Source organism: Oncorhynchus kisutch, linkage group LG27, assembly GCF_002021735.2.
Source record: "Oncorhynchus kisutch isolate 150728-3 linkage group LG27, Okis_V2, whole genome shotgun sequence".
Classification (NCBI taxonomy): Eukaryota; Metazoa; Chordata; class Actinopteri; order Salmoniformes; family Salmonidae; genus Oncorhynchus; species Oncorhynchus kisutch.
In genome coordinates, this window is record NC_034200.2 from 11,916,301 (window position 1) to 11,943,886 (window position 27,586).

A 27,586-nucleotide genomic window follows, 5' to 3' on the forward strand; every position below is an offset into this window, starting at 1 on the left:
TTTTCTTTTTCTCCAATAGTTTCAACTGTTTTCAAGCTACATCAACAAAGTTAAACCCATTTTCCTCTCTCTTTTCATCCTCACCCACGTGCCCCAGCTGTTTCCTGATTCAGATGCATGGTATTTTCCTCCCTAGACTATGTCTGTCAAAGACAAGGTTCATGTTCATTAGTGCACACTGTAGCAAAAATATGTGAATGATAATATGGTCATATCTGCCTTCCCTAGTGAATGATAATATGGTCATATCTGCCTTCCCTAGTATGTCATGGGCCCAAATACTGATCTGTCTTCATCATTGAGCTAGAAATGGACCAGTCTAGTGGAGGAAAAGGTGGCTGGATAACTGCAGTGCAGTACAATGACACTCACATAACAAGTTGTTATATGAATAACTTATTAACTGGACTGTTATTAGAGTTGGTGGTGTGGGAGAAACATGTGGTTCAACCAGCCACCAAACGTCCTGGGGCAGCAGGAAACCTGTCAGATATTTCAATATATGATGATTTTAAAAAATTATTATTATTATTATTATTATTTATTTTTTTACCCCTTTTTCTCTCCAATTGGTAGTTAGTCTTGTCCCACATGGACTCGGGAGAGGTGAAGGTCGAGAGCCATGCATCCTCCGAAGCACGACCCAGCCAAGCCACACTGCCCACTTAACCCAGAACCAAGCCGCACCAATGTATCGGAGGAAACACTACACCTGGCGACCGTGTCAGCATGCACGCGCCTGGCCCGCCACAGGAGTTGCTAGAGTGCAATGGGATAACCTGTAGCCAGTGGGTTTTGCGACGCGTATGAAGCAAGGGCCAACCAATGAGAGCATACAGGTCGCATTGGTGGGTAGTGTATGGGGCTTTGGTGACAAAACGGATGGCACTGTGATAGACTGCATCCAGTTTGTTGAGTAGAGTGTTGGAGGCTATTTTATAGATGACATCACCGAAGTCGAGGATCGGTAGGATGGTCAGTTTTACGAGGATATGTTTGGCAGCTTTGAGTGAAGGATGCTTTGTTGCGATATAGGAAGCCAATTCTAGATTTAATTTTGGATTGGAGATGCTTAATGTGAGTCTGGAAGGAGAGTTTACAGTCTAACCAGACACCTAGGTATGTGTAGTTGTCCACATATTCTAAGTCAGAGCCGTGGTGCGGGCAGTGATCGGTTGAATAGCATGCATTTAGTTTCCCCTGCGTTTAAGAGCAGTTGGAGGCCACGGAAGGAGAGTTGTATGGCATTGAAGCTCATCTGGAGGTTTGTTAACACAGTGTCCAAAGAGGGGCCAGAAGTATACAGAATGGTGTCGTCTGCGTAGAGGTGTACCAGAGATTCACCAGCAGCAAGAGCAACATCATTGATGTATACAGAGAAGAGAGTCGACCCGAGGATTGAACCCTGTGGCAACCCCATAGAGACAGCCAGAGGTCCGGACAACAGGCCTTCCAATTTGACACACTGAACTCTGTCAGAGAAGTAGTTGGTAGGCCTCCCGGCTGGCGCAGTGGTTAAGGGAGCTGTATTGCAGCGCCAGCTGTGCCATCAGAGTCCCTGGGTTCGCGCCCAGGCTCTGTCGTAACCGTGACCAGGAGGTCCGTGGGGCGACGCACAATTGGCAAAGCGTCGTCAGGGTTAGGGAGGGCTTGGTCGGTAGGGGTGTCCGTGTCTCATCGCGCACCAGCGACTCCTGTGGCGGGCCGGGCGCAGTGCGCGCTAACCAAGGTGGCCAGGTGCACGGTGTTTCCTCCGACACATTGATGCGGCTGGCTTCCGGGTTGGATGCGCGTTGTGTTAAGAAGCAGTGCGGCTTGGTTGGGTTGTGTATCGGAGGACGCATGACTTTCAAACTTTGTCTCTCCCGAGCCTGTACGTTGTAGCGATGAGACAAGATAGTAGCTACTAACAATTGGATACCACGAAATTGGGGAGAAAAAAAGGGGTAAAAATTTTTATCAAATAAAAAGAGAAGCAGTTGGTAAACCAGACGAGGCAATCATTTGAGAAACCAAGGCTGTCGAGTCTGACAATAAGGATGTGGTGATTGACAGAGTCGAAAGCCTTGGCCAGGTCGATGAATACGGCTGCACAGTAATGTCTCTTATCATCGGCGGTTATGATGTTGTTTAGGACCTTGAGCTCTGAAACCAGATTGCATAGCGGAGAAGGTACGGTTGAACAGGCAAGTAATAGGGGTTGAAACAATTTTGGCAGATGTGAGCCACTGCATTGTACTGCACTCTTCCCCCCATATATATTGACTAAAAAGAGACATGCTTTATTCAGATCGTAAAACTAGTTTTTTTGTCAGTAGATATGGCTACACTACAGGCAGACTACAATAGATCCTGGAAAATACACTGGTATTTGCCTGGAAGGTGCTAATTCTACCAAATGTTGTAGGGCTGTTGCGTTCTCATATTTACGGTAATAGTTCCCTACGTCACGAGTTGAACGGAAGTAGGATTGCAATTGCGCACGCATCTCTCACTTGAAACGTTGCCATTTATCATAATCTACGGACTGTTTATTGCACGTTTTACTTCACACAGAGAATACAAATCTGTAATTTGGGCTGGACGAGATGGCAAACTGCAATTTTCAGTCGCAGTTGGTATCCATTATGGAGATATTAGCTAAAGCAGCTGTAGCAGAAATAAACAAACGGGTTGATGATAGCTGTGCAGTCATACGTTTGGAAATTACCCAAAGCCAGCGAGATATTGATGGACTGAAAAGGAAGTGTCAAATGATGGAGGGCGAGCTGAAGAAGACGCGAGGACGAGTCAGGAGAAAAGGTAGTAGATGTGTTATTCATGATAAATTGATTGCATATTCAAAGCCCAAATGTGTGAATAACCCTAATATTTGACTGAATACAATTATTTTCCAGCTTTTTACCCAATGGCATCTGAGAAATCTTCATATCCAGTCAAGATTGTTTTGAACAAGCAGAGGAATAGCTCACAGTGGAGAGACGAAGAGATGGCTGTTGAAGAGGACTCTCAACCCCAGGTGTGATGCATCACCTTTTACAATTACAAAGACCTGATGATCTCTTGGATCAATTCTGTTATTGGAATATTTAAAGTGTTTGTGTGATTCATTAGTATTGCAATGAAACAGGCAGGGAGTATAGCTCGAACCTTCCACCTTCTGGCCAGAATCCCTGCGAACCAATCGACTGCCACAAAAGTATGCTCCATCGGCAGAGTTGAGATCCACTTTTATAAACCAGGCTAACTACCAAGGTGCGAATTAGGGGGGAGCCAGGGAGTGCTCAGCTCCCCTGAATAAGATGTTGGCTCCCATAAATGCAACAGAAGTCAAACTTTGTGAGGGTCTCTAAATAATGCTAATTGAACCATTCTCCTATTTGTTTAAAATGTAGTGGTACATATGAGCTCATTTATGTATAGATTTTCCTTTGTACTTACTCATTTTTCGCCATTTGTTTGCCATGTGTCCTTGATAGATAGCCTTTATTCCAATGCTTTAGATTTATCTGTTGATTTGTCATGGTTTGCTTTTGATAGTCAGCTATTTAGAGCGCGCATTGTTTTGTTTTTCAGGTGTGTGTGGGTGTTCTCCGTGCCATCCGTGGCCCGAAGTAGTAGACCATTTATATAGCTTTATTTTCTATCAATATTTGTTTTCTTTCCTGGATCAGCTGATGATGGTCGACTATAGCACTAGACAACTGGCCTACAGCTACACCCCAACGTACATCTAATCCATCCCAAAAAGTAATCAATACGTTAATGACAGTAGGCCTATGAGGTGACTCTTTTGGTTAGAAGAGGTTAACGTTGGGTTAGAAGCGTTACATTTTCCAATGGCATAGGCCTACATTATTTTGGATTTGTGTCCCCATTGGGAACTGTTTTCATGGTGAAACATAATGAAATGTTACATTGGCATAGGTACACTTACAGTGCATTTTCCCAGATCTCCAAGATCCATGATAGCTACAGGGTTTAAGTTCAATATTCTATTTCAATTGTTAGCCTAAATGCTTAATAATGACAAATAACACTGTCATTAATGTAAGGAAGGAAATGTAGTGTTTTATGTCACAAGATCTGTGAAGACTCCAAGCACAAATTATGGACAACTCATGAACTAGTGTGTAAAACATGTTTTGATTCAACTCATTACTTGATTGCCATTGATTAGGCCTACATTAATTGACGCGTCCTGCTGACAAATGTAACTTTTTTTGTAGCCTGAAAAGTCATGACACAGCTGAAATTAGGCTGAATCTGTCACGGGAAAAATGTGTTGATCACGCTCATGTAGCACATGGGGGATGTGTGAAACCTATTCCTCAGCCTGAAGTGTCCCGCTTCCGTCGCTTCATTAGCTAGCTTTTGAGGTGGCGCGATCGTCTAAGACGTTTGAGGGAGGACAGACGTGTGTTTGTGAGGGAGAGGTCGGTCCCGAGTTCGCGCCAGTTATGGGCTGAATCGTTCGTGGGGAAGTGGTAACGTTACTCTCTAAGCAAGCAGCGTGAAGTCCTTTACTCTAACACACACGGCTACAATGTGCATTACCATGAACTTCAAATAAGCCTAGTGGCAAAATAATTGGTGGGTAAACGCTGATTGTCGGTCGTGGTAAAGGTTTTAATAATGATCCCTATACTTTCAAAGTATTTTTCTGAAAAAGGTGGGTACACGCCTTTACTTGCATCTACCCTCCACTAGGCCTGCACCACTGCCGGTAGCCTACCCTCCCAGCCAAGGCAATTTTACGCACATGAACACACGCAGAACAGGTACAGGTACATTCAATATAATACATTAGGCGCACATTAGGTTTTGGTGTTTTGTAACACATCTATTTCCTATCATCAAATGGCGCAAGTATACATGATGTTTAGCTGCTGGGATTATTTTGGAGTGGATGAACATGCACAGGTAGACTACTTTTTTAAGTGATTTGTTTGACAATCAGGTGAAAAATAGAATGACTGGTTATGTTCATGCCACATTCAAAGGTAATTAATATTGCTTTTTTAAATCTCTTTTTCGGGATATCCAATTGGTAGTTAGTCTTGTCCCATCGTTGCAACTCCCCTACAGACTCGGGAGAGGCGAAGGTCGAGAGCCATGCGTCCTCCGAAACACGACCCCGCCAAGCTGCACTGCTTCTTGACACACTGCGCGCTTAACTCAGAAGCCAGCCGCGCCAATGTGTCGGAGGAAACACCGTCCAACTGGCTACCGAAGTCAGCTTGCAGGCGCCCGGGCCTGCCACAAGGAGTTGCTAACCTTCCCCAGACGACGCTGGGCCAATTGTGCTCCGCCTCATGGTTCTCCCGGTCGGCTGTGACACAGCCTACGATCAAACCCGGGTCTGTAGTGATGCCTCAAGCACTGCGATGCAGTGTCTTAGACTGCTGCACCACTCAGGAGGCCCATATTTACAGTTTTAAATGATGTCGTTATTATTAGTGCCATAAAGAAAATATTATTACTCCCATAATCTTTTTTTTTTACACTCAATAGAGACCCCCCGAATGCCATGGTGTAATTTACACCAATGTAATGACCTTGATAGATTATAAATGAGAGAATGTTCACAACTGTTCTCAAATTGAATGGTTTATTGACCCAGAAATTATACAAGCTAGTTTCTGGCTGTAGCCCATGCCAAATAAATCAGATAAGAATAACAGGTAGCTATCCAACTCACTTTCTGGACAGGAAAAGAGCCTATTTACAAACCAAGGTCACTGCAATATGAAAAGGGTTAGATATGGTGGGTCCAGAGTAGAGGTCGACCGATTAATCGGAATGGCCGATTAATTAGGGCCGATTTCAGGTTTTCATAACAATTGGAAATTGGTATTTTTTGGACACTGATTTGGCCGATTTAAAACAAATTTAAACCCTTTTTTTTTACACCTTTATCTAATCTTTATTTAACTAGGCAAGTCCGTTAAGAACACATTCTTATTTTCAATGACTGCCTTGGAACGGTGGGTTCAGGGGCAGAACGACAGATTTACACCTTGTCAGTTCGGGGGAGTCAATCTTGCAACCTTACAGTTAACTAGTCCAACGCTCTAACCACCTGCCTCTCATTGCACTCCACGAGGAGACTGCCTGTTACGCGAATGTAGTAAGAAGCCAAGGTAAGATGCTAGCTAGCATTAAACTTATCTTATAAAAAACAATCAATCAATCATAATCGCTAGTTAACTACACATGGCTGATGATATTACTAGTTTATCTAGCGTGTCCGGCGTTGCATATAATTGATGCGGTGCGTATCGTTGCTCCAATGTGTACCTAACCATGAACATCAATGCCTTTCTTAAAATCAATACACAGAAGTATATATTTTTGAACCTGCATATTTAGCTAAAAGAAATCCAGATTAGCAGGCAATATTAACCAGGTGAAATTGTGTCACTTCTCTTGCGTTCATTGCACGCAGTCAGTGTATATGCAACAGTTTGGGCTGCCTAATTTGCCAGAATTGTACGTAATTATGACATAACATTGAAGGTTGTGCAATGTAACAGGAATATTTAGACTAATGGATGCCACCCCTTAGATAAAATACGGAACGGTTCCGTATTTCACTGAAATAATAAACATCTTGTTTTCGAGATTATAGTTTCCGGATTTGACCATATTAATGACCTAAAGCTCGTATTTCTGTGTGTTATTATGTTATAACTAAGTCTATGATTAGATAGAGCAGTCTGACTGAGCGGTGGTAGGCAGCAGCAGGCTCGTAAGCATTCATTCAAACAGCACTTTCGTGCGTTTTGCCAGCAGATCTTTGTTGTGCATCAAGCATTGCGCTGTTTATGACTTTAAGCCTATCAACTCCCGAGATTAGGCTCGTGTAACTGATGTGAAATGGCTAGCTAGTTAGCGGGGTGCGCACTAATAGCGTTTCAAACGTCTCTCGCTCTGAGACTTGGAGTGGTTGTTCCCCTTGCTTTGCATGGGTAACGCTGCTTTGAGGGTGGCTGTTGGGTGGCTGTTGTCGTTGTGTTCCTGGTTCGAGCCCAGGGAGGAGCGAGGAGAGGCACGGAAGCTATACTGTTACACTGGCAATACTAAAGTGCCTATAAGAACATCCAATAGTCAAAGGTTAATTAAATATAAATGGTATAGAGAGAAATAGTCCTATAATTCCTATAATAACTACAACCTAAAACTTCTTACCTAGGAATATTGAAGACTCATGTTAAAAGGAACCACCAGCTTTCATATCTTTTCATTGCACTTTTACTTTCTTCTCCAACACTTTGTTTTTGCATTATTTAAACCAAATTGAACATGATTCATTATTTATGAGGCGAAATTGATTTTATTGATTAATTATATTAAGTTAAAATAAGTGTTCATTCAGTATTGTTGTAATAGTCATTATCAGTATCGGTATTGGATTTTTTTGGCCCTCCAATAATCGGTATCGGCGTTGAAAAAAATCATAATCGGTCGACCTCTAGTCCAGAGTAATAATCACAGTCCCCTGTTACAGCCTACAGATGTGGAGCAGAGAGCAGAGACTGAACCAATACTGATCAAAGATGAGGAGACAACAGAGGATGTGTGGAAGACTGACACTCAGGATGAGCTCAGGATCACTGGAGAGGGTGGGTGCGACCATAAGTGATACTGCTCTGTCTGTCTATGGAAGACTGTGGGTGTAGTGGTATGCACGTTGCAAATTGCTAGTTGGTGTTTTTTGTTCTGGGTTGGCATATAGAGTGCGCGTACACACAGTCAATTCGAAATCAGTCATGTTTTGCAACTGTTAAGGATCTTTTGTAATGTTTCTTTTTTGTTTATCCCAAATCTTTAGAGTCTAGTTCCAAGTCTGGGCAACCATCATCCTTTGAGCAACGGCAATTTGATGAGGACTTCATCACACAACCCAACATATCTCCTGAAGACTCAATGGAACATTACCCCAATTCTGATGGTCCAGAGGAACCAGGCACACCACGGTGTACGTCTGTAGAGAAATCAAAGGTGTTTAGCACAGAGCAGCACCGGCCAGCCGAGGATGAGAACTCGCAAGAGCTAGTGATGGTGAAGGATGAGAAAGAGGAGGAGCTGGATCAGACCACGGCCCTGGCAGGACCTGACCAGTTTGTCATGGATGAGACTGATGGGCAGCTGTGGACCTCTGTGGATCCAGGCAGACACACTGATGGCCACCCAGATTTCTCCTTTCATTCCACAGAGGAGTACTCTCAGAATATATCAATTTTTCCATCTCAAAGTGGGCTGCCATCCCTTCCTACTATGACAGATGCTGTAGGGCCATCGGTTCACTCTTCTAGAGGGAAACCACATGCTAACATGTTCAGTGCAGCAGCACACATGAAAAAACATGTCAGGACATTGGCTGATGAGACTAGACAACAGATGCCAGAAGGACAGAGCAGTGAGATGCTGAACTCTAATAATGATGGAAATAGTTTAGCTCTACAGCCAAGGCAGCATCAGCACAGGGCTTCAGAAGCAACAGTGAGAATGAGTGAGTGCATGACAGGGTCAAACATGGCCACCACCTCCACCTTCTCTGGATACAGCCTGAGTCGCAGTAGTTTTAACATGGTGAAGAGAATGAGGACTCAGTGGAGGTCGGGCGGCACCACCGGAGAGAAACCGTACACCTGCGAACAGTGTGGCAGGAGTTTCACCAAGCAGTACAACCTGATCAGACATGCTGTGGTCCACAGTGGGGAGAAGCCCTACGAGTGCACACAGTGTGGGAAATGCTTCACCCAGCGCTCCAGTATGAAGTCACATCAGAGAACTCACATAGGAGAGAGTCCAGTGTCTCAACATGTGGTACCCCCATACCCTGGGGATCCACACACAAGTTTAATGTTGTCTCAGACCAGATGGAACAAATAAACATAATTGCATAGTTTTCTGTACCACTGTCTGTGAAAATGTGGTACAAAAGGTATTTTGAGACATTTTGACATACTTTTCTGATTTGTGAAATGTCTTTCATGTTTGACTGTTGACGGCTCCTCACAAATCTTACCAGCCTATAGATTTACAACTGGTAAAAAAAATTATATAATGAAAACCTATCTGCACTTTTAGAAAAAGTGAATAACACCTTCATAGAATTGAGTTGTACCCCCCTTCCTAAAATGTTGTTGCACCCAACCCCCACATTTACACTGAAGTGGATTAAACAACTGACATTAATAATGTATCATAAGCTTTCACCGGGTCAGTCTATGTAATGGAAAGAGCAGCTATTCTTAATGTTTTATACACTGTGTATATAGGAACCATTTAGTATGTGTTGTCTAGTTAGTGTTTGTCTATTTGGGATGTCACTTCTTGCCACAAAAAGGACAGTAATCATATCAAATCAGGTTAATAACTTATTTTGAAGTTACTCTGCAGCCTTAAACTGTTATGTTATTTTAACTCAACTAGGCAATCAAATATGTGTTTCAGTGTATTAGCTTACATCTTACATGTATGTTCATACAACTTTACATTTGACATCTGAAAATGACTCTTTTACTGTACGTTGTCTAAACTGACACCACTGGCACTGTATAAAAGTGGTCATCTGAATCAAAGATCATTATATTCCGTAGATGGCTAAATCGACAAGAAAAATAAATATGTATTTTGAAAGATTTACTGGTTCATTGATTTGCCAGTCAGAGGCAGAGATAACAGTAGAGATGTACAGAGAGAGAAAAGGAGGGACTCAGGACGCCAACACGGGAAGTTTAGTGATTTCTTGCGTCATCACTTGCTGATGCTTGGTTATGCCGGTGCAGAGTGAAGGTAGGAACAATCGTGACTCTTTCTTACTTTTTCTTATTCTTGTTTATATCTCTTAAGTAAACCCGAAACTCAAGATGAATAATAGTGACAGTGTGTTAGGTAGGGGTGGGATAGTAGTGGTCAGGGGGATGGAGAGGTGGGGTCAGGCGCAGAGGTTTCATGTTCTACGACAGGCCTGCAGTCACAATGTACAGTTAAATTGAATTCCGCTGCAGTGAGAGGGCCACAATGGCCAGGAGAGGCAGGGAGGAGAGGGCATCTATCGATCACAGAGAACAGCCAGAGCCAGGGTTTGGGGTGGCAGGGTGTCCTTCAGCATAGGAAGACTAGGTGTGATTGAATTTGAAGTGTCCCCAGACCATGGCACAGAGGGAGACTGGGAGAGTTGGGGTGAAGGGTGTGGCCTGTTTATTTTGTGAAAAAAAGATAGGGGGAAGTGAAGAGCGTAATGATTGCTGTAGTTTGTGAGCACTGCACAGTTTGATTAGAAGTGATCACATTAAGTGTTGTGTTGGTGTATGCACATTGAGAAGATGATTTGTCCGTTTTTAAAAATGTATTTACAGAGGGCCACAAGCACAACACAAGACAGAATGACCCAGCAGAATGGTGCAAAACACAGCTCAGTATAGCACAGTAAAGCGAAGCACTTCACGGAGTGAATCAATAAACCACAAATTGCAATTGAAGAAAATAAGTGTAGAATATTAACAGCACATTTGAATTGTATATGAAATGCTCATGATCACGTTACCATTGACCAATTCCTACAGAACATTAAGAACACCTTCCTAATATTGAGTTGCACCGCCTTTTTCCCTAAACAGCCTCAGTTTTCTGGGGCATGGACACTACAAGGTGTTAAAAGCATTCCACAAGGATGCTTGCCCATGTTGACTCCAATGCTTCCCACAGTTGTGTCAAGTTGGCTGGTAGTGGATCTCTTCTCCAAGTAGCTTGTTCCATCTCCTCCCACAGATGCTCAATTGGATTGAGATCTTGTTGCTGGGCAGGCTACTGCAGTAAGCCGAATTTACTGTCATGTTTATGGAACCATTCCTGGACAATTCTAGACTTGTGGCATGGGGCATTATCCTGCTGAAAAATGCATTTGCAGATGGATACACTGCTGCCTTGAAGGGATACACCTGATTTCCAGGTATCCTGTGGCATTCGAACGTTGCTCCACTTTTATCAATGGGCCTAATGTGTGCCATGAAAACACACCTCACACCACCAGCCTGCAATGTTGAAACGCAGCATGATGGACCCAAGTGTTTTTTCCCCCCATACTCTAGTCCTCCCATCAGCGTGAAACATCAGGAACCCGGATTAATCAGACAGGCAATGTTTTTCCAATTTTAAAGTATCTAGCGTTTTCTTTCCTTAACCGCAGTTTTCTTGTTTTTTGCTGAATGAAGTGGAACTTTGCAAGGTCGTCGGCTGCCATACACCATTCTCAGGGGGCGCAACTTTGGTTTTATAAGTGGCCGTCTCTATTTAGAACAACAAAATGCAAGCATGCCCCAGTCATCAAGCTAGGTAAGAGATCATTGCTAAATGTCAAATCAAATCGAATTTTATTTGTCACATACACATGGTTAGCAGATGTTAATGCGAGTGTAGCGAAATGCTTGTGCTTCTAGTTCCGACAATGCAGTAATAACCAACAAGTAATCTAACTAACAATTCCCCAAAAAACTACTGTCTTATACACAGTGTAAGGGGATAAAGAATATGTACATAAGGATATATGAATGAGTGATGGTACGGAGCAGCATAGGCAAGATACAGTAGATGGTATCGAGTACAGTATATACATATGAGATGAGTATGTAAAGTGGCTAGTGATACATGTATTACATAAGGATGCAGTCGATGATATAGAGTACAGTATATACGTATGCATATGAGATTAATAATGTAGGGTAAGTAACATTATAGAAGGTAGCATTGTTTAAAGTGGCTAGTGATATATTTACATCATTTCCCATCAATTCCCATTATTAAAGTGGCTGGAGTTGAGTCAGTGTCAGTGTCAGTGTGTTGGCAGCAGCCACTCAATGTTAGTGGTGGCTGTTTAACAGTCTGATGGCCTTGAGATAGAAGCTGTTTTTCAGTCTCTCGGTCCCAGCTTTGATGCACCTGTACTGACCTCGCCTTCTGGATGATAGCGGGGTGAACAGGCAGTGGCTCGGGTGGTTGATGTCCTTGATGATCTTTATGGCCTTCCTGTAACAAAGGGTGGTGTAGGTGTCCTGGAGGGCAGGTAGTTTGCCCCCGGTGATGCGTTGTGCAGACCTCACTACCCTCTGGAGAGCCTTACGGTTGAGGGCGGAGCAGTTGCCGTACCAGGCGGTGATACAGCCCGCCAGGATGCTCTCGATTGTGCATCTGTAGAAGTTTGTGAGTGCTTTTGGTGACAAGCCAAATTTCTTCAGCCTCCTGAGGTTGAAGAGGCGCTGCTGCGCCTTCTTCACGATGCTGTCTGTGTGAGTGGACCAATTCAGTTTGTCTGTGATGTGTATGCCGAGGAACTTAAAACTTGCTACCCTCTCCACTACTGTTGCATCGATGTGGATAGGGGGGTGTTCCCTCTGCTGTTTCCTGAAGTCCACAATCATCTCCTTAGTTTTGTTGACGTTGAGTGTGAGGTTATTTTCCTGACACCACACTCCGAGGGCCCTCACCTCCTCCCTGTAGGCCGTCTCGTCGTTGTTGGTAATCAAGCCTACCACTGTTGTGTCGTCCGCAAACTTGATGATTGAGTTGGAGGCGTGCGTGGCCACGCAGTCGTGGGTGAACAGGGAGTACAGGAGAGGGCTCAGAACGCACCCTTGTGGGGCCCCAGTGTTGAGGATCAGCGGGGAGGAGATGTTGTTGCCTACCCTCACCACCTGGGGGCGGCCCGTCAGGAAGTCCAGTACCCAGTTGCACAGGGTGGGGTCGAGACCCTTGATGACGAGCTTGGAGGGTACTATGGTGTTGAATGCCGAGCTGTAGTCGATGAACAGCATTCTCACATAGGTATTCCTCTTGTCCAGATGGGTTAGGGCAGTGTGCAGTGTGGTTGAGATTGCATTGTCTGTGGACCTATTTGGGCGGTAAGCAAATTGGAAAGTGTCAGGTAGGGTGGAGGTGATATGGTCCTTGACTAGTCTCTCAAAGCACTTCATGATGACGGAAGTGAGTGCTACGGGGCGGTAGTCGTTTAGCTCAGTTACCTTAGCTTTCTTGGGAACAGGAACAATGGTGGCCCTCTTGAAGCATGTGGGAACAGCAGACTGGTATAGGGATTGATTGAATATGTCCGTAAACACACCGGCCAGCTGGTCTGCGCATGCTCTGAGGGCGCGGCTGGGGATGCCGTCTGGGCCTGCAGCCTTGCGAGGGTTAACACGTTTAAATGTCTTACTCACCTCGGCTGCAGTGAAGGAGAGACCGCATGTTTTCGTTGCAGGCCGTGTCAGTGGCACTGTATTGTCCTCAAAGCGGGCAAAAAAGTTATTTAGTCTGCCTGGGAGCAAGACATCCTGGTCCGTGACTGGGCTGGATTTCTTCCTGTAGTCCGTGATTGACTGTAGACCCTGCCAAATGTGTTTAAGTGATTGATAAGATGGAACTAGATCAAAGCTAATTCAATAATCAATATTGTGGTGCACCTTTAACTCAAGTACAAAGACTTTTGATTGTCTTTATTAAGGCATACTCTATATCAAATGTCAGCCAGTCCGCCCAGCCAGCCCGAGCCGCCTGCACGCCGACCCCCATCAGTCTAGTCCATACCTCAACTCTCTCCCAACACAATCTTTTCCCCACTTTTTAAAATGTCATTTATTCCCAAGTGAAAGGTTTTTGAAACAAAAACAATAGAATATGTTGTATGTGAATAAGTTAAATATTAGCATCCTGTTGTTCATCCCTGTCAGTTCCGTAGTATTTTCTTCTTGTCTCCATCTCAGTTCCCTAGGTGCTGCGAAGCTCCAGTGAATTCATTGAGGAGCATGGAAATTGGTACTTAATGCAGGTAAAACAAAGTACATAATGTTTTCTAAATCACTTAAAAATTGATCTGATGATTTATGCATATTGTGCCCACATTGATCACGTCCCCGCTTATAAATATCTGGGCATTTGGATGGATGAAACGTTATCTTTTAAAAGCATATTGATGAGTTAGTCATGGAGTTGAGAATAAAAATGGGCTTCTTTAGAAATAGATCATGCCTCACCCTGAACAGCAGAAAGCAGATTATTCAATCAACTTTCCTGCCAGTGCGAGACTGTGGTGACACCATTTATACCCCTGGATTTATTCCACATTTCATGCTACAGCCTGAATTCAAAATGGATTACATAAAATAAAAATATCAACGATCTACACAGAATAACCCATGATGACAAAGTGAAAATATGTTTTTAGAATGTTTTGCAAATTAAATACAGAAATATCTCATTTGCATGAGTATTCACACCCCTGACTCAAAACATGTTAGAATCACCTGTGGCAGAAATGACTGTCAGGTTGTGCGCTACTGGTAAGAAGTCAGGTGCAGGAGAGCGGAGAGATCATGCGTACACTTTGAGAGGCAGAAGTAACAACAGACGGACGCAACTGCGTCAAAACCTCCAGCCAAATGGCAAAAGTGCAAAGCGCGACAACAGTCACAATAATGCATAAGTTTAACAATAAACACACTCGGGTTCAACACGATACCCGGGGAAAAACCAGCCTGGCGCGTAACATGAAACATGTAACAAAACAATTCCACACAAAGACATGGGGGAAACAGAGGAAATATGTAGTTTGATTAGGGAATGTAAACCAGGTGTGCGGGGAAACAAGACAAAACAAATGGAACAATGACAAGTGGAGCGGCGATGGCTAGAAGACCGGTGACGTCGACCGCAGAACGCCGCCCGAACAAGGAGAGGAGCCGACTTCGGTGGAAGTCGTGACATACAGCTGTGAGTCTTTCTGGGTAAGTGTCTAAGAGCTTTGGATTGTACAATATTTGCTCATTATTTGTTTCAAAATTCTTCAAACTCTGTCAAATTGATTGTTGATCATTGCTAGACAATCCTTTCCAAGACTTTCCATAGATTTTCAAGCAGATTTAAGACAACTGTAACTCGTCCATTCATGAACATTCAGCGTCTTCTTGGTAAGCAACTCCAGTGTAGATTTGGCCTTTTGCGTTAGGTTATTGTCCTGCTGAAAAGTCAATTATTCTCCCAGTGTCTGGTGGAAAGCAGACAACCAGGTTTTGTTCTAGGATTTTGCCTGTGCTTAGCTCCTGGAAAAACTCCCCAGCTCTCCAAGCATACTCATAACATGATGCAGCCACCACTATGCTTGAAAATATGGAGAGTGGTACTCAGTAATGTGTTGTATTGGATTTGCCCCAAACATAACACTTTGTATTCAAGACAAAATGTAATTGCTTTGCCCCATTTTTTGCGGTATTAATTGAGTGCCTTGTTGCAAAAAGGATGCATGTTTTGGAATACTTTAATAATGTACATGTTTCCTCCTTTTCACTCTGTGTATTAGGTTAGTATTGTGGAGTAACTACAATGTTGATCCATCCTCAGTTTTCCCCTACACAGCCATTAAACTCTGTAACTTTTTTAAAGTCACCATTGGCCTCATGGTGAAATCCCTGAGGGGTTTCCTTCCTCTCCGGCAACTGAGTTAGGAAGGACGCATGTATCTTTGTAGTGATACCCGTCTACCAATATGATATGTGCCCTTTGTGATGCATTTGAAAACCTCCCTGCTCTTTGTGGTTGAATCTGTGTTGGAAATTCACTGCAAAAAAAACTATTATGTGTGGGGTACAGAGAGGAGTTAGTCATTAAAAAAATCATGTTAAGCACAAATGCACACAGTGAGTCCATGCAACTTATTATGTGACTTGTTAAGCATTTTTACTCCTGAACTTATTTAGGCTTGCCATAACAAATGGGTAGAATACTTATTGAATCAATACATTTCAGGTTTTCATTTTTTATTAATTTGGACATATTTCTATAATCATAATTCCACTTTGACATTATGTGGTATTGTGACTAGGCCAGTGAGATTTTTTTTTATATATTCAGGCTGTAATACAACAAAGTGAAGAAAACATCAAGTGGTGTGAATACTTTCTGAAGGCATTGTACATGGCTGGAACCATATCTTTGTAACTAGGGGAACTGTACATTTAGCCATTTGTAGTTTTTCTCCAATAGTTTCAACTGTTTTCAAACTAACTCTACAGAATTAAACCCAGTTCTCTCTCTGTCTGCCGCTTCTCCCTCTGCCTGGTTTCTCAGAACTCAAGAATTCCTGATGCTCACCTTGTCAAGATAGCTTCTTATTCCTCAAACATCAACAAGCATGCCTGGAACCTCACCATTGTTTTGGCTCCAAACCTTCTCAGGTGTGTGTGTGTGTTTATCTACATCTGCCACACTGTCATGGATACTGGATAACTGGCTATGTCTGAGGCCCAAACAGTGTGGTGAGTGTGTCTGTAGGCTGTACTTTCTTTGTTTCTATGACGGTCCTTTTGTTGCCTGTTTTTATCTGATGATAATTCCAATTTCAACCAGTAAGACTTTACTAAATTAAACCAGAGGAACAGTCTGACTGTGCTTCTGTCTCTCAGGTGAGCGGTTCCAGTGACTGCAAGATCTTTGTTTTGGACCTTCAGAATAGTCCGTGTGAGATGCTGGGGAGATCCTCCCTGAGTGCAGTCCGCTGATTGATTAGTCTAACAGCGGGAGGCAGTGTGAGCTCTAACGGTACTAACCAGATGGATAGTGTGAAATTGTAAGTGTTAAGAGGGGGAAAAACATCTGCCTTCAGGGTGACTTTGTGATCTCTTCATGTTATATACAGTATGACAGTAATTTCTGATGTTTATGTTGTCTTCAGGGGTCTGCAGGGGGAGTTTGATAGCAGATTGTGTGGAGCGGGAGCTGCAGGTGTAGGAAATGGGATTCAGGGATGGAAATCAGCAGGATTTTAGCTCACAAATCACACACACACACACACACACACACACACACACACACACACACACACACACACCACTGCTGGTAGTGGATCTTTACTAATAATATGAATTCGCTTTTCAAAAATGCTATGGTAGTCGCATACCATGTTGTGATGTTGTAGATCGTTTCTATATATTTTATATTCAGACAAGACCAAGGAGACTAAGCAGGAGCACATGGTAGGTGCTACGGAATCTGATGGCAATGTGAAGCTGTGGCACCCCTTCCAGGTGAGATGAATGCCATTTGATCAGGATTTAGGATTTGATTGGAGCAGTGTCAAAGCAGGAAGGAGTCCAGGCATTCCTCACTGTGTCTGAAGATCAGTCGCTGAGGTCTTGGAGCATTGCTATGGCAACGGGTAACACATTTATCAACCTAAATTAATCGTCCAATTTCCATGCTTGATGTTTTTTTGCTTATTTTTAAAATTAATTTCCCATCTTTACTATTTCCTCCAGAGAGTCCTTCCAACCAGAGGGGCACTGTTACTGCTCTGTGCTGCTCTCAGAGTGGCGATCTGCTGCTATCTGGCTGTGAGTCTGGCAGAGTGGATATATGGAAACACAACACTTCAGTTGGCCACAAAAAGCTATCTCCATACAGTAACGTCCATTCAGGACCTTGTTTTGTTGGTGTGTTTATCACATTTTAGTAATTTAGCAGTCTCGCTTATCCAGAGCAACTTACAGTAGTCAGTGGATACATTTCATACTGGTCCCCCATTGGAATCAAACCCACAACCCTGGCATTGCAAGCACCATGCTCTACCAACTGAGCCACATTGTGATGAATAAAACAAAGTTGGTTTATCTGTGATTTGCTTGTCTCTCAGGTGTCTGACAGTGGTGTAAAAGTGATCTGCTCCATGCCTGATGGTTAGTTATCTGTGGTCCGCAGGAGGTTGGAGTGGAATCTTTAGCACAATGCTGCAAGGTCAGCTCTTGATATTGGCACAATTTGGCATTTGTAAGAAATTGATTACATTTGCTGGTTGAAAATGTGGAAATGTTCAGTAGTATATACAGTGTACTCAGACCTCTTTACATGTTCTACATTTTGTTACGTTACAGCCTTATTCTAAACATAAAAAATATTAAAAATCCTCAATCTACACACAGTACCCCATAATGAAGAAGCGAAAACAGGTTTTTAGAAATGTGGGCAAATGTATTTAAAATAAAATACACAAATACTTATTTACATAAGTATTCAGACCTTTTGCTCTGAGACTAGAAATTGAGCTCAGGTGTATCCTATTTCCATTGATCCTTGACATGTTTATATAACTTGATTAGAGTCAACCTGTGGTAAATTAAATTGATTGGACATGATTTGGATTGGCACGCACCGGTCTATATAAAGTCCTACAGTTGACAGTATATGTCAGAGAAAAAAACAGTGGCCTCCATCATTATTAAATGGAAGACATTTGGAACCACCAAGACTCTTCCAAGAGCTGGCTGTCCAGCCAAACTGAGCAATCGGGGGAGAAGGGCCTTGGTCAGGGAGGTTACCAAGAACACGATGGTCACTCTGACAGAGCTTCAGAGTTCCTGTGTGGAGATGAGAGAACCTTCCAGAAGGACAGCCATCACTGTAGTACTCCACCAATCAGGCCTTTATGGTAGAGTGGCCAGACGGAAGCCACATGGCACATGACAACCCGCTTGGAGTTTGCCAAAAGGCACTTAAAGACTCTCAGACAATGAGAATCAAGATTCTCTAGTCTGATGAAACCAAGATGGAACTCTGTGGTCTGAATGCCAAGCGTCACATCTGGAGGACACCTAGCACCATCCCTACGGTGAAACATGGTGGTGGCAGCATCATCATGCTGTGGGGATGTTTTTCAGTGGCAGGGACTGGGAGACTAGGCAGGATCGGAGCAAAGTACAGAAATAGATCCTTGAAGAAAACCTGCACCAGAGCACTCAGGACTTCAGACTGGGGCAACAATTCACCTTGCAACAGGACAATGACACTAAGCACACAGACAACACAAGGCAGGAGTGGCTTTGGGACAAGTCTCTGAATGTCCTTGAGGGGCCCAGCCAAAGTTCGGACTTGAACACTATCGAACAGAGACCTGAATATAACTGTGCAGCGACGCTCCCCATCCAACCTGACAGAGCTTGAGAGGATCTGCAGAGAAGAATGGGAGAAACTCCCCAAATACAGGTGTGCCAAGCTTGTAGTGTCATACCCAAGAAGACTAGAGGCTGTAATTGCTTCAACAATATACTGTGTAAAGGGTCTGAATACTTATGTAAATGTCATTTTTCTGTTTTTTTTTTTAATTGAAGAGGAAAAAAACAATTTATTCAATAAGGCTGTATTTTATTTTTACCAGGCAAGTCAGTGTTTACCTTGTCAGCTCTGGGATTCGCTCCAGCAACCTTTCGGTTACTGGCCCAACGCTCTAACCACTAGGCTACCTAACGTAACAAAATGTGGCAAAAGTCGAAGGGTCTGAAGACTTTCCGAATGCGCCGTACAGTAGATTACATTTTAGTCATAATGTGTTCTAGTACTCCTGCAATGCCTGCTGGTAAACTCATCCTTTTGCCCCTAGTCTGTTGGTGTCCACATACTCAGTGCCTTCCCCAGTGACGCACCTGTACTACTGCCCTATCCTGCTGGGAACCTGTGAGGATGGAAATATCATCAGTGTCCTCATTGACCCTGATGCTGATAGAGAAATTATCAAGTAAAGCACATGATCAAGCACAATGATCAAGACACACACACACACACACAATATTATGTGGTACACCAGATCCAGACTGATAAATACTGACTTGAAATGTACATAACTGATTAAATTGCAGTTGGAAGGATGACATGTGAATTCTTGGAATGTGGCCAACGCTGAAAAAATAACTTGGTTGGTAGATGAGAAGAAAGGACAGGTTGTGCTTGGCGCCTTGGTGAGTTTACCACCATCACCGACACATTCATCATTTTCAATGATCTCACTGCTGCTGTTTGGATTATTGTTTTGATAGAAGTTATATTGGTGGATGATAATATGGTCCTATCTGCCTTCTTTAGTATATCATGTGACAGGGCTCCCAAGTGGCGCAGCGATCTAAGGCACTTCATCTTAGTGCAAGAGGTGTCCCTACAGACCTTGGTTTGAATCCAGGCTGTATCACATCCGGCTGTGATTTGGAGTCCCATAGGGCGGCGCTCAATTGGCCCAGCGTCTTCCGGGTTTGGCCTGCGTAGGCCGTCAATGTAAACAAGAATTTGTTCTTAACTGACTTGCCTAGTTAAATAAAGGTTACATTTAAAAAATGTGGTGACATTGAGCTAGAAATGGACCCGTCTAGTGGTGGAAGAGGTGGCTGGATAACTGCAGTGACTGTGGAGAGAGATACCATAGCTGCACTGCAGTATAATGACACTCACATAACAAGTTGTTATATGAATAATTGATTAACTGGACTGTTATTCTGTGTCCTGTCTCTAGAGTTAGCGGTGTGGGAGATTCCAAGGGGAAAATGTGGTTCGACCAGCCACCAAATGTCAACTTCTAGAGCGGCAGGAAACCTGTAAGATGTCTCCCTTTTGAAACTGGTGTCTTTTTTCCAACAGTGATGGTTTTGATGGATATTCTCTAGGCACACAGTGATAGGATCAGTGTCCTGCGGCTCACCAACCAGCATGGTCATCTCAGTGTCCCATGACAGAACTGTCAAAATGTGGGACAAACACCAAGAAACGGGTGCATTGTAATTCTAACTCTTCAGTTTCCACACATTTAAATAATTTGATCAATAATGGATGAGTAGTCACCGCAATGCACTGTTTGTGTAGGTATTTATGCTTACATGCTATCTCTCGATCTCTCTACAGGTGGGTGTGTTTGCGTGTGTGGGTCCTGTTCTAGTCTTGAAGGTCAACCCGCACTGCTCCAGTGAACTGGTGTATGGCGATGAACTGAGCCAGCTCTACTTCCTCTCCTGGTGAGAATAACGGTCTCAGTGTACACAGTCATTGTATACACATCCATGCAATCATAATTAACGTACTCTCCCACAGATACAGTATATTAGTACTACTGTACGTTCATGTATATTCTCTCATGTAGCTCAGTCAACACTACTCAATATCTTCTGCACACTATCTGATATGGATACACTTTATATATAAGACCTCTACTTATGTAGCCTTGTCAGTGGATATAGGAGGACTGGCTCATTGTAATGGCTGGATGGAATAAATGGAATGGTATCAAACATATGGAAACCACATGTTTGACTCAGTTCCATGTATTGCATTCCAGCCATTACAATGAGCCCGTCCTCCTATAGCTCCAGCCTATGTATGTGCCTTAAAAACCCTAAGCGAAGAACCTCAATGTAAATCAGGTATAATGCATGTAGCCTAGTATGCAAGTTACTAGAAAGAAAAAAATAAAAAAATAAATATATATATATATATATATAATGAAATTACATTTAAAAAGTTTACATGAAACTAGTTTATAGTCTTTGTTCCCCATGTCAAACAAGTGCTATCATTTAATAAATACTATACCACATTTTCAGAATGGTTTATTAGGTTGTGTTGATGAGAATGGAGATGACAATATTAATGACAACATTTGGTCATATATAAACCATGAGTTTTTAAGAATGGTTTAATTTACGTTTTACTAAAGTGCTTCATGTCTTTTATGCATTCATAACCATGTGAGCCAGAATACGTTAAAAAAACGTCGTTTTTTGCCAATAGATATGGCTACATGACGACTACATACTATTTCTACCAATCTTGGAAGGGCTGTTGCATTCGGTCTCTACGGTAATAAATAATTGCGTCACGAGTTGAACGGAAGTGCGACTGCAGTTGCGCACGCATCTCCCACTTGAAAATTGTTGCCATTTATCAATATCTACGGATTGTTTCTTGCACATTAGTTGGGAGATTGTAGACTTTTTACTTCACACAGAGAATACAAATCTGACAAGATGGCCAGCTGCAATTTTCAGGCGCAGTTGGTATCCATTATGGAGATATTAGCTAAAGCAGCTGTAGCAGAAATAAACAAACGGGTTGATGATAGCTGTGCAGTTATACGTTTGGAAGTGACCCAAAGCCAGCGAGATATTGATGTACTGAAAAGGAAGTGTCAAATGATGGAGGGCGAGCTGAAGAAGACAAGAGTCAGGAGAAAAGGTAATGTGTTATTCATGTAAATTGATTGCATATGCAAAACCCAAATGTGTAACTAGCCCTAATATTTGACAGAATGATTATTATTATTTTTTTTACCCATGGCATCAGAGAGATCTTCATATCCAGTCAAGATTGTTTTGAACAAGCAGAGGAATAGCTCACAGTGGAGCGACGAAGAGATTGCTGTTGAAGAGGACTCTCAACCACAGGTGTGATTACATCACCTTTCACAATTAGACCTGGCTTCTGGGATCAGTTAAATTCAAATCAAATTGTATTCGTCATGCTTTGTAAATAGGCGTGGACTAACACAGAAATGAAATATATATATATATATATATATATTTTTTTTACATGTAATAATAGATACACAATGAGTAACAATGTAAAATCATAGTAACAATGAATCAAATGTTATTAGTCACATGTGCCAAATACAACAGGTGTAGTCGACCTTACAGTGAAAGGCTTACTTAGGACCCCCTAACCAACTGTGCAGTTTAAAAAAAAATACTGATAAAAGTAACAAGTAATTAAAGAGCAGCAGTAAGGATAACTTGAAGAATGAGTGAACAACAAGACTTTTAGTGTCAAGTCCCCAGGTACATTTAGCCAAATCATGAATGCGACATTTGCATTCATATTCCATTTTTCTTCCAAGAATACCGTCAAATCTGTATACCTGGACTTCGATATAGCTTTCCAAGTATTAGTAGCTAAATTATAAGTTCAACATTTGTAAAACAACCAGTTTTCATAACTCTGAATATTCTTATACGTTGTGTCCAAAATGAAAAGGCATGCTGTCGCAAAAGGTTAGCCCCTACAGTGGGGAGAACAAGTATTTGATACACTGCCGATTTCACAGGTTTCCCTACTTACAAAGCATGTAGAGGTCTGTAATTTGTATCATAGGTACACTTCAACTGTGAGAGATGGAATCTAGAAAATCACATTGTATGATTTAAGTAATTAATTTGCATTTTATTGCATGACATAAGTATTTGATCACCTACCAACCAGTAAGAATTCCAGCTCTCACAGACCTGTTTCTTTAAGAAGCCCTCCTGTTCATGCAAATAGTCTGGGTAGCCATTTGACTAGATGTTCAGGAGTATTATGGCTTGGGGGTTTAATCTGAAGCCTCTAGGACCTAGACTTGGTGCTCCGGTACCGCTTGCCGTGTGGTAGCAGAGAGAACAGTCTATGACTAGGGTGGCTGGAGTGTTAGACAATTTTTAGGGCCTTCCTCTGACACCGCCTGGTATAGAGGTCCTGGATGGCAGGAAGCTCGGCCCCAGTGATTTACTGGGCCGTATGCGCTACCCTCTGTAGCCCGTTGCCAAGCCGTTTCTATACCAAGTGGTGATGCAGCCAGTCAAGATGCTGTTTGATGGGAAAGGATTTGATGGGAAAGAGGCGTTGTCGTGCCTTCTTCACAACTGTTGGTGTGTTTGGATCATGATAGATCCTTAGTGATGTGGGCACCGTGGAACTTGAAGCTCTTGATCTGCTCCACTTAAGCCCCATCGATCAGAGTAGGGGAGTGCTCAGCCCTCCATTTCCTGTAGTCCACAATCAGGTCCTTTGTCTTGCTGACCTTGAGGGATAGATTGTTATCCTGTCACCACACTGCCAGGTTTCTGACCTCGTCCCTATAGGCTCTCGTCATAGTGATCAGGCCTACCACCATCGTGTCGTCGGGCAAACTTAATATTGGAGTTGTGCACAGCCATGCAATTATGGGTGAACAGAGTACGGGGGGGGGGGGGGGGGCGGACTAAGCTCGCACCCCTGAGGGGCCCCATTGTTGAGGGTCAGCGTGGCGGATGTGGTGTTGCCTACCTTCACCACTTGGGGCGTCCGTCAGGAAGTCCAGGATCCAGTTGCAATGGGAAAAAGGGATACGAGGTGTTCAGTCCCAGGGTCCTTAGCTTACTGATGAGCTTGGCGTGCACTATGATGTTGAACGCTGAGCTGTAGTTAATTGAACAGCATTCTTGCATAGGTTTCCTTTTGTCCAAGTGGGAAAACGCAGTGTGGAGTACAATAGAGATTGCATCATCTAGGGATCTGTTGGGGTGGTATGCTAATTGGAGTCGGTCCAAGGTGTCTTGGATGGTGTTGATGTGACCCATGACCAGCCTTTCAAAGCATTTCATGGCTACAGATGTGAGTGCTACAGGGCGATAGTCATTTAGACAGGTTACCTTGGCGTTCTTGGGCACAGGGACTATGGTTATTAGAATATCAGGAGAATTTACAGCTTTTGTGTGATTCATGAGTATGAAAGTGTTAGATATGGTGTGTCCAGAGTGATAACCTCAGTCCCCTGTTACAGCCTACAGATGTGGAGCAGAGAGCAGAGACTGAACCCATACTGATCAAAGATGAGGAGACAGCAGAGGATGTGTGGAAGACTGACCCTCAGGAAGAGCTCAGGATCACTGGAGAGGGTGGGTGCGGCCATAAGGCGTACTGCTCTGTCTACTTTCAAGAATCTCAAATATAAAATATTCTACAATGTAGAAAAGTTTTTTTTTTTTATAAAAAAAAACTTGAATGAGTAGGTGTGTCCAAACGTTTGACATGCACACAGTGCCTTCGGAAAGTATTCAGACCCCTTGACCGTCCCAGCTCTGCGGATTTTGCATTAGCTCACTTGTTTTGGCATTGCACATATGTAGCAGGTTCAGGAATGGCTGAAAAACTGCAATATTTACCTGGGGCTAACTATGCAAATAGCACTGCTAGGTGATTTGAAAAGTCATAGTCAATTGAAAAATAATATAATACTCATGGCAAAAAATATATATTTTTAATTTACAATCTGTATAAACTATGAGAACAAAGGTTCAGAACTTTTGTGAAACATCACAGCACAGTTGAAAGATATGGCAATTAGAAGTAAAAAATGATCTTCAGAGATAGATGGGAGGGGTTGAGGGTAGCTGAAGGATGGGACTAAAAACAAACAAACATTTACATTAGGTCAACTTTGTATGTAGAAGCCTAAGTATTGTACATTAGTTTACTCCAATTAGGCCCACGCTTCAAGCCAAGCCTCCTCCTCCACCCTCTCTCGCGCTCTTCCTACCTGCATAATTTCAGTCGCATCTCATGCCCTCATGCCCTACACTTGTCTGTCCATTGCAGATGTAAACAATAGTTTGCCCACTCCATAGCAAGTGACTCTAGCTGCTCTGATTGGTGAAGTAATTTAATGTTGAGCTAATGTAAAAGATGTAGATTTCAGATGTTTTAGAAAAGAACGATATAAACCGGTACTTTTTGGGAGTTTGAACCGGTTCAGAACTTTTATTTTGCAAGTTGCAATAGTGAAACGGAACGAAAAAAATAATGGTTCTGTTCAGAACGAAAAGATTGGAAAATTATTTCGGTTCCAACCCCTGATCAAAAACCATGCCTCACTGTGAAGTGGAGAATCGGAACTCTGACGTCATGTATAGCATGTTACTTTACAGCCACTGCATTCCAATTTAGTTGCTTATCAATGACAAAATCTGCCATTTTCAACCCATATAGGGGCTGAGTGGAAAGGGCTACAGGTCTTCTGTAATGTTTCTTTTATGTTTATCCCAAATCTTTAGAGTCTGGTTCCAAGCCTGGGAAACCACCATCCTTTGAGCAACGGCGCTGTGATGAGGACTTCATCACACAACCCAACATATCTCCCGAAGACTCAGTGGAACATTACCCAAATTCTGATGGTCCAGAGGAACCAGGCACATCCCGGCTCACGTCTACAGAGGTGTTTAGCACAGAGCAGCACCGGCCAGCCGAGGACGAGGACTCACTAGAGCTAGTGATGGTGAAGGAGGAGAAAAAGGAGGAGCTGGGTCAGACCACGGCCCTGGCAGGACTTGACCAGTTTGTCATGGATGAGACTGATGGGCAGCTGTGGACCTCTGTGGATCCAGGCAGACACACTGATGGCCACCCAGATTTCTCCTTTCATGCCACAGAGGAGTACTCTCAGAATATATCAATTTTCCCATCTCAAAGTGTGCTGCCATCTGTTCCTACTATGACAGATGATGTATGGCCATTGCTTCCCTCTTCTATAGGGAAACCACATGCTGACATGCTCAGTGCAGCAGCACACATGAAAAGACATGTCAGGACATTGGCTGATGAGACTAGACAACAGATGCCAGAAGGACAGAGCAGTGAGATGCTGAACTCTAATAATGATGGAAATAGTTTAGCTCTACAGCCAAGGCAGCATCAGCACAGGGCTTCAGAAGCAACAGTGAGAATGAGTGAGTGCATGACAGGGTCAAACATGGCCACCACCTCCACCTTCTCTGGATACAGCCTGAGTCGCAGTAGTTTTAACATGGTGAAGAGAATGAGGACTCAGTGGAGGTCGGGCGGCACCACTGAGAGGCGTTTCAGCTGCACCTTCTGTGGGAAGAGCTTCCAGCGTTTCAGCCAGCTCAAAGTACACCTCCGGAGTCACACCGGAGAGAAACCGTACACCTGCGAACAGTGTGGCAGGAGTTTCACCAAGCAGTGCAACCTGATCAGACATGCTGTTGTCCACAGCGGGGAGAAGCCCTACGAGTGCACACAGTGTGGGAAATGCTTCACCCAGCGCTCCAGTATGAAGTCACATCAGAGAACACACATAGGAGAGAGTCCACTGTCTCAACATGTGGTACCTGCATACCCTGGGGATCCACACACAAGTTTAATGTTGTCTCAGACGAAATAGAGCAAATAAAACATAATTGTATAGTTTTTTGGTAACATTTTCTATGTGATAATGTGGGAAGAAGTTGAGACATTTTTACACGCTTTTCCTCCAAACTGATTTGTGAACTGGTTTTCATGTTTGACTGTTGACTGCTCGTCACTTTCATTTTAACAAACAATTGATTTACTACTGGTAACATAAATCATAAAAAACATTGAAATATATCATAAACATGTTATATGGAATGTATTTAAAGACGGTCAATCTGCGCTTTTAGATAAAGAACATACTGTATATAGGAGCCATTTTCGTATGTGTTGACTTGTTAGTGTTTGTCTATCTGGGATGTAATTTCTTGCCACATGGGACAGTCTCATATAAAGTCAGGTTAATACCTTAACTTGATTTCCTAAGTTATAGTTTGAAGTTACTCTGCTGCCTTAAAATCTTACATTATATCAACTCAGCTAGGCAATCAAATATGTTTCAGTGTAATAGCTTACGTCTTACATGTACAGTACCAGTCAATATTTTGGACACCTGCTCATTTCAAGGGTTTTTATTTACTTTTACTACATTGTAGAATAATAGTAATCAAAACTATGAAATCATGTAGTAACCAAAAAAGTGTTGAATCCAAATATATTTTGCCTTGATGACAGCTTTGCACACGCTTGGCATTCTCTCAACCAGCTTCACCTGGACTGCTTTTCCAACAGTCTTGAAGGAGTTCCCACATGCAGAGCACTTGTTGGCTGCTTTTCCTCCACTCTGCGGTCCAACTCATCACTAACCATCTCAATTGGGTTGAGGTCGGGTGATTGTGGA

At 43.0% G+C, this 27,586-nt stretch overlaps 1 protein-coding gene across 3 annotated transcripts; it reads left to right on the forward strand.

The window, feature by feature from the left end:
* The first annotated feature begins 2,463 nt into the window (after positions 1 to 2,463).
* LOC109871963 (zinc finger protein 782-like) lies at positions 2,464 to 27,163 on the forward strand. 3 transcript variants are annotated; one of them, XM_020463017.2, is made up of 5 exons: positions 2,465 to 2,802; positions 2,898 to 3,019; positions 7,511 to 7,625; positions 7,835 to 8,621; positions 26,428 to 27,163. In XM_020463017.2, the coding sequence occupies exons 1-5, from the start codon at positions 2,589 to 2,591 to the stop codon at positions 26,774 to 26,776; spliced, it is 1,587 nt and encodes a 528-aa protein (XP_020318606.2). In that variant the 5' UTR covers positions 2,465 to 2,588; the 3' UTR covers positions 26,777 to 27,163. The 3 variants fall into 3 exon arrangements, with proteins under 3 accessions (XP_031662324.1, XP_020318606.2, XP_020318605.2); XM_031806464.1 differs by lacking the exons at positions 2,898 to 3,019; positions 7,511 to 7,625; positions 7,835 to 8,621 and adding exons at positions 22,147 to 22,247; positions 24,380 to 24,494 and having other exon boundaries at positions 2,464 to 2,802; positions 25,650 to 27,049; XM_020463016.2 differs by lacking the exons at positions 2,465 to 2,802; positions 2,898 to 3,019; positions 7,511 to 7,625; positions 7,835 to 8,621 and adding exons at positions 21,726 to 22,038; positions 22,147 to 22,247; positions 24,380 to 24,494 and having other exon boundaries at positions 25,650 to 27,056.
* Positions 27,164 to 27,586: the final 423 nt, after the last annotated feature.

Excerpts from the sequence above, each read along its gene's own strand:
- LOC109871963 (XM_020463017.2), top strand. The coding sequence starts at position 2,589 with ATGGCAAACTGCAATTTTCAGTCGCAGTTGGTATCCATTATGGAGATA. Across the intron at positions 7,626-7,834 it reads GCTCAGGATCACTGGAGAGG|AGTCTAGTTCCAAGTCTGGG; the intron begins GTGGGTGCGACC and ends CCAAATCTTTAG. Across the intron at positions 8,622-26,427 it reads AGAATGAGGACTCAGTGGAG|GTCGGGCGGCACCACTGAGA; the intron begins GTCGGGCGGCAC and ends GACTCAGTGGAG.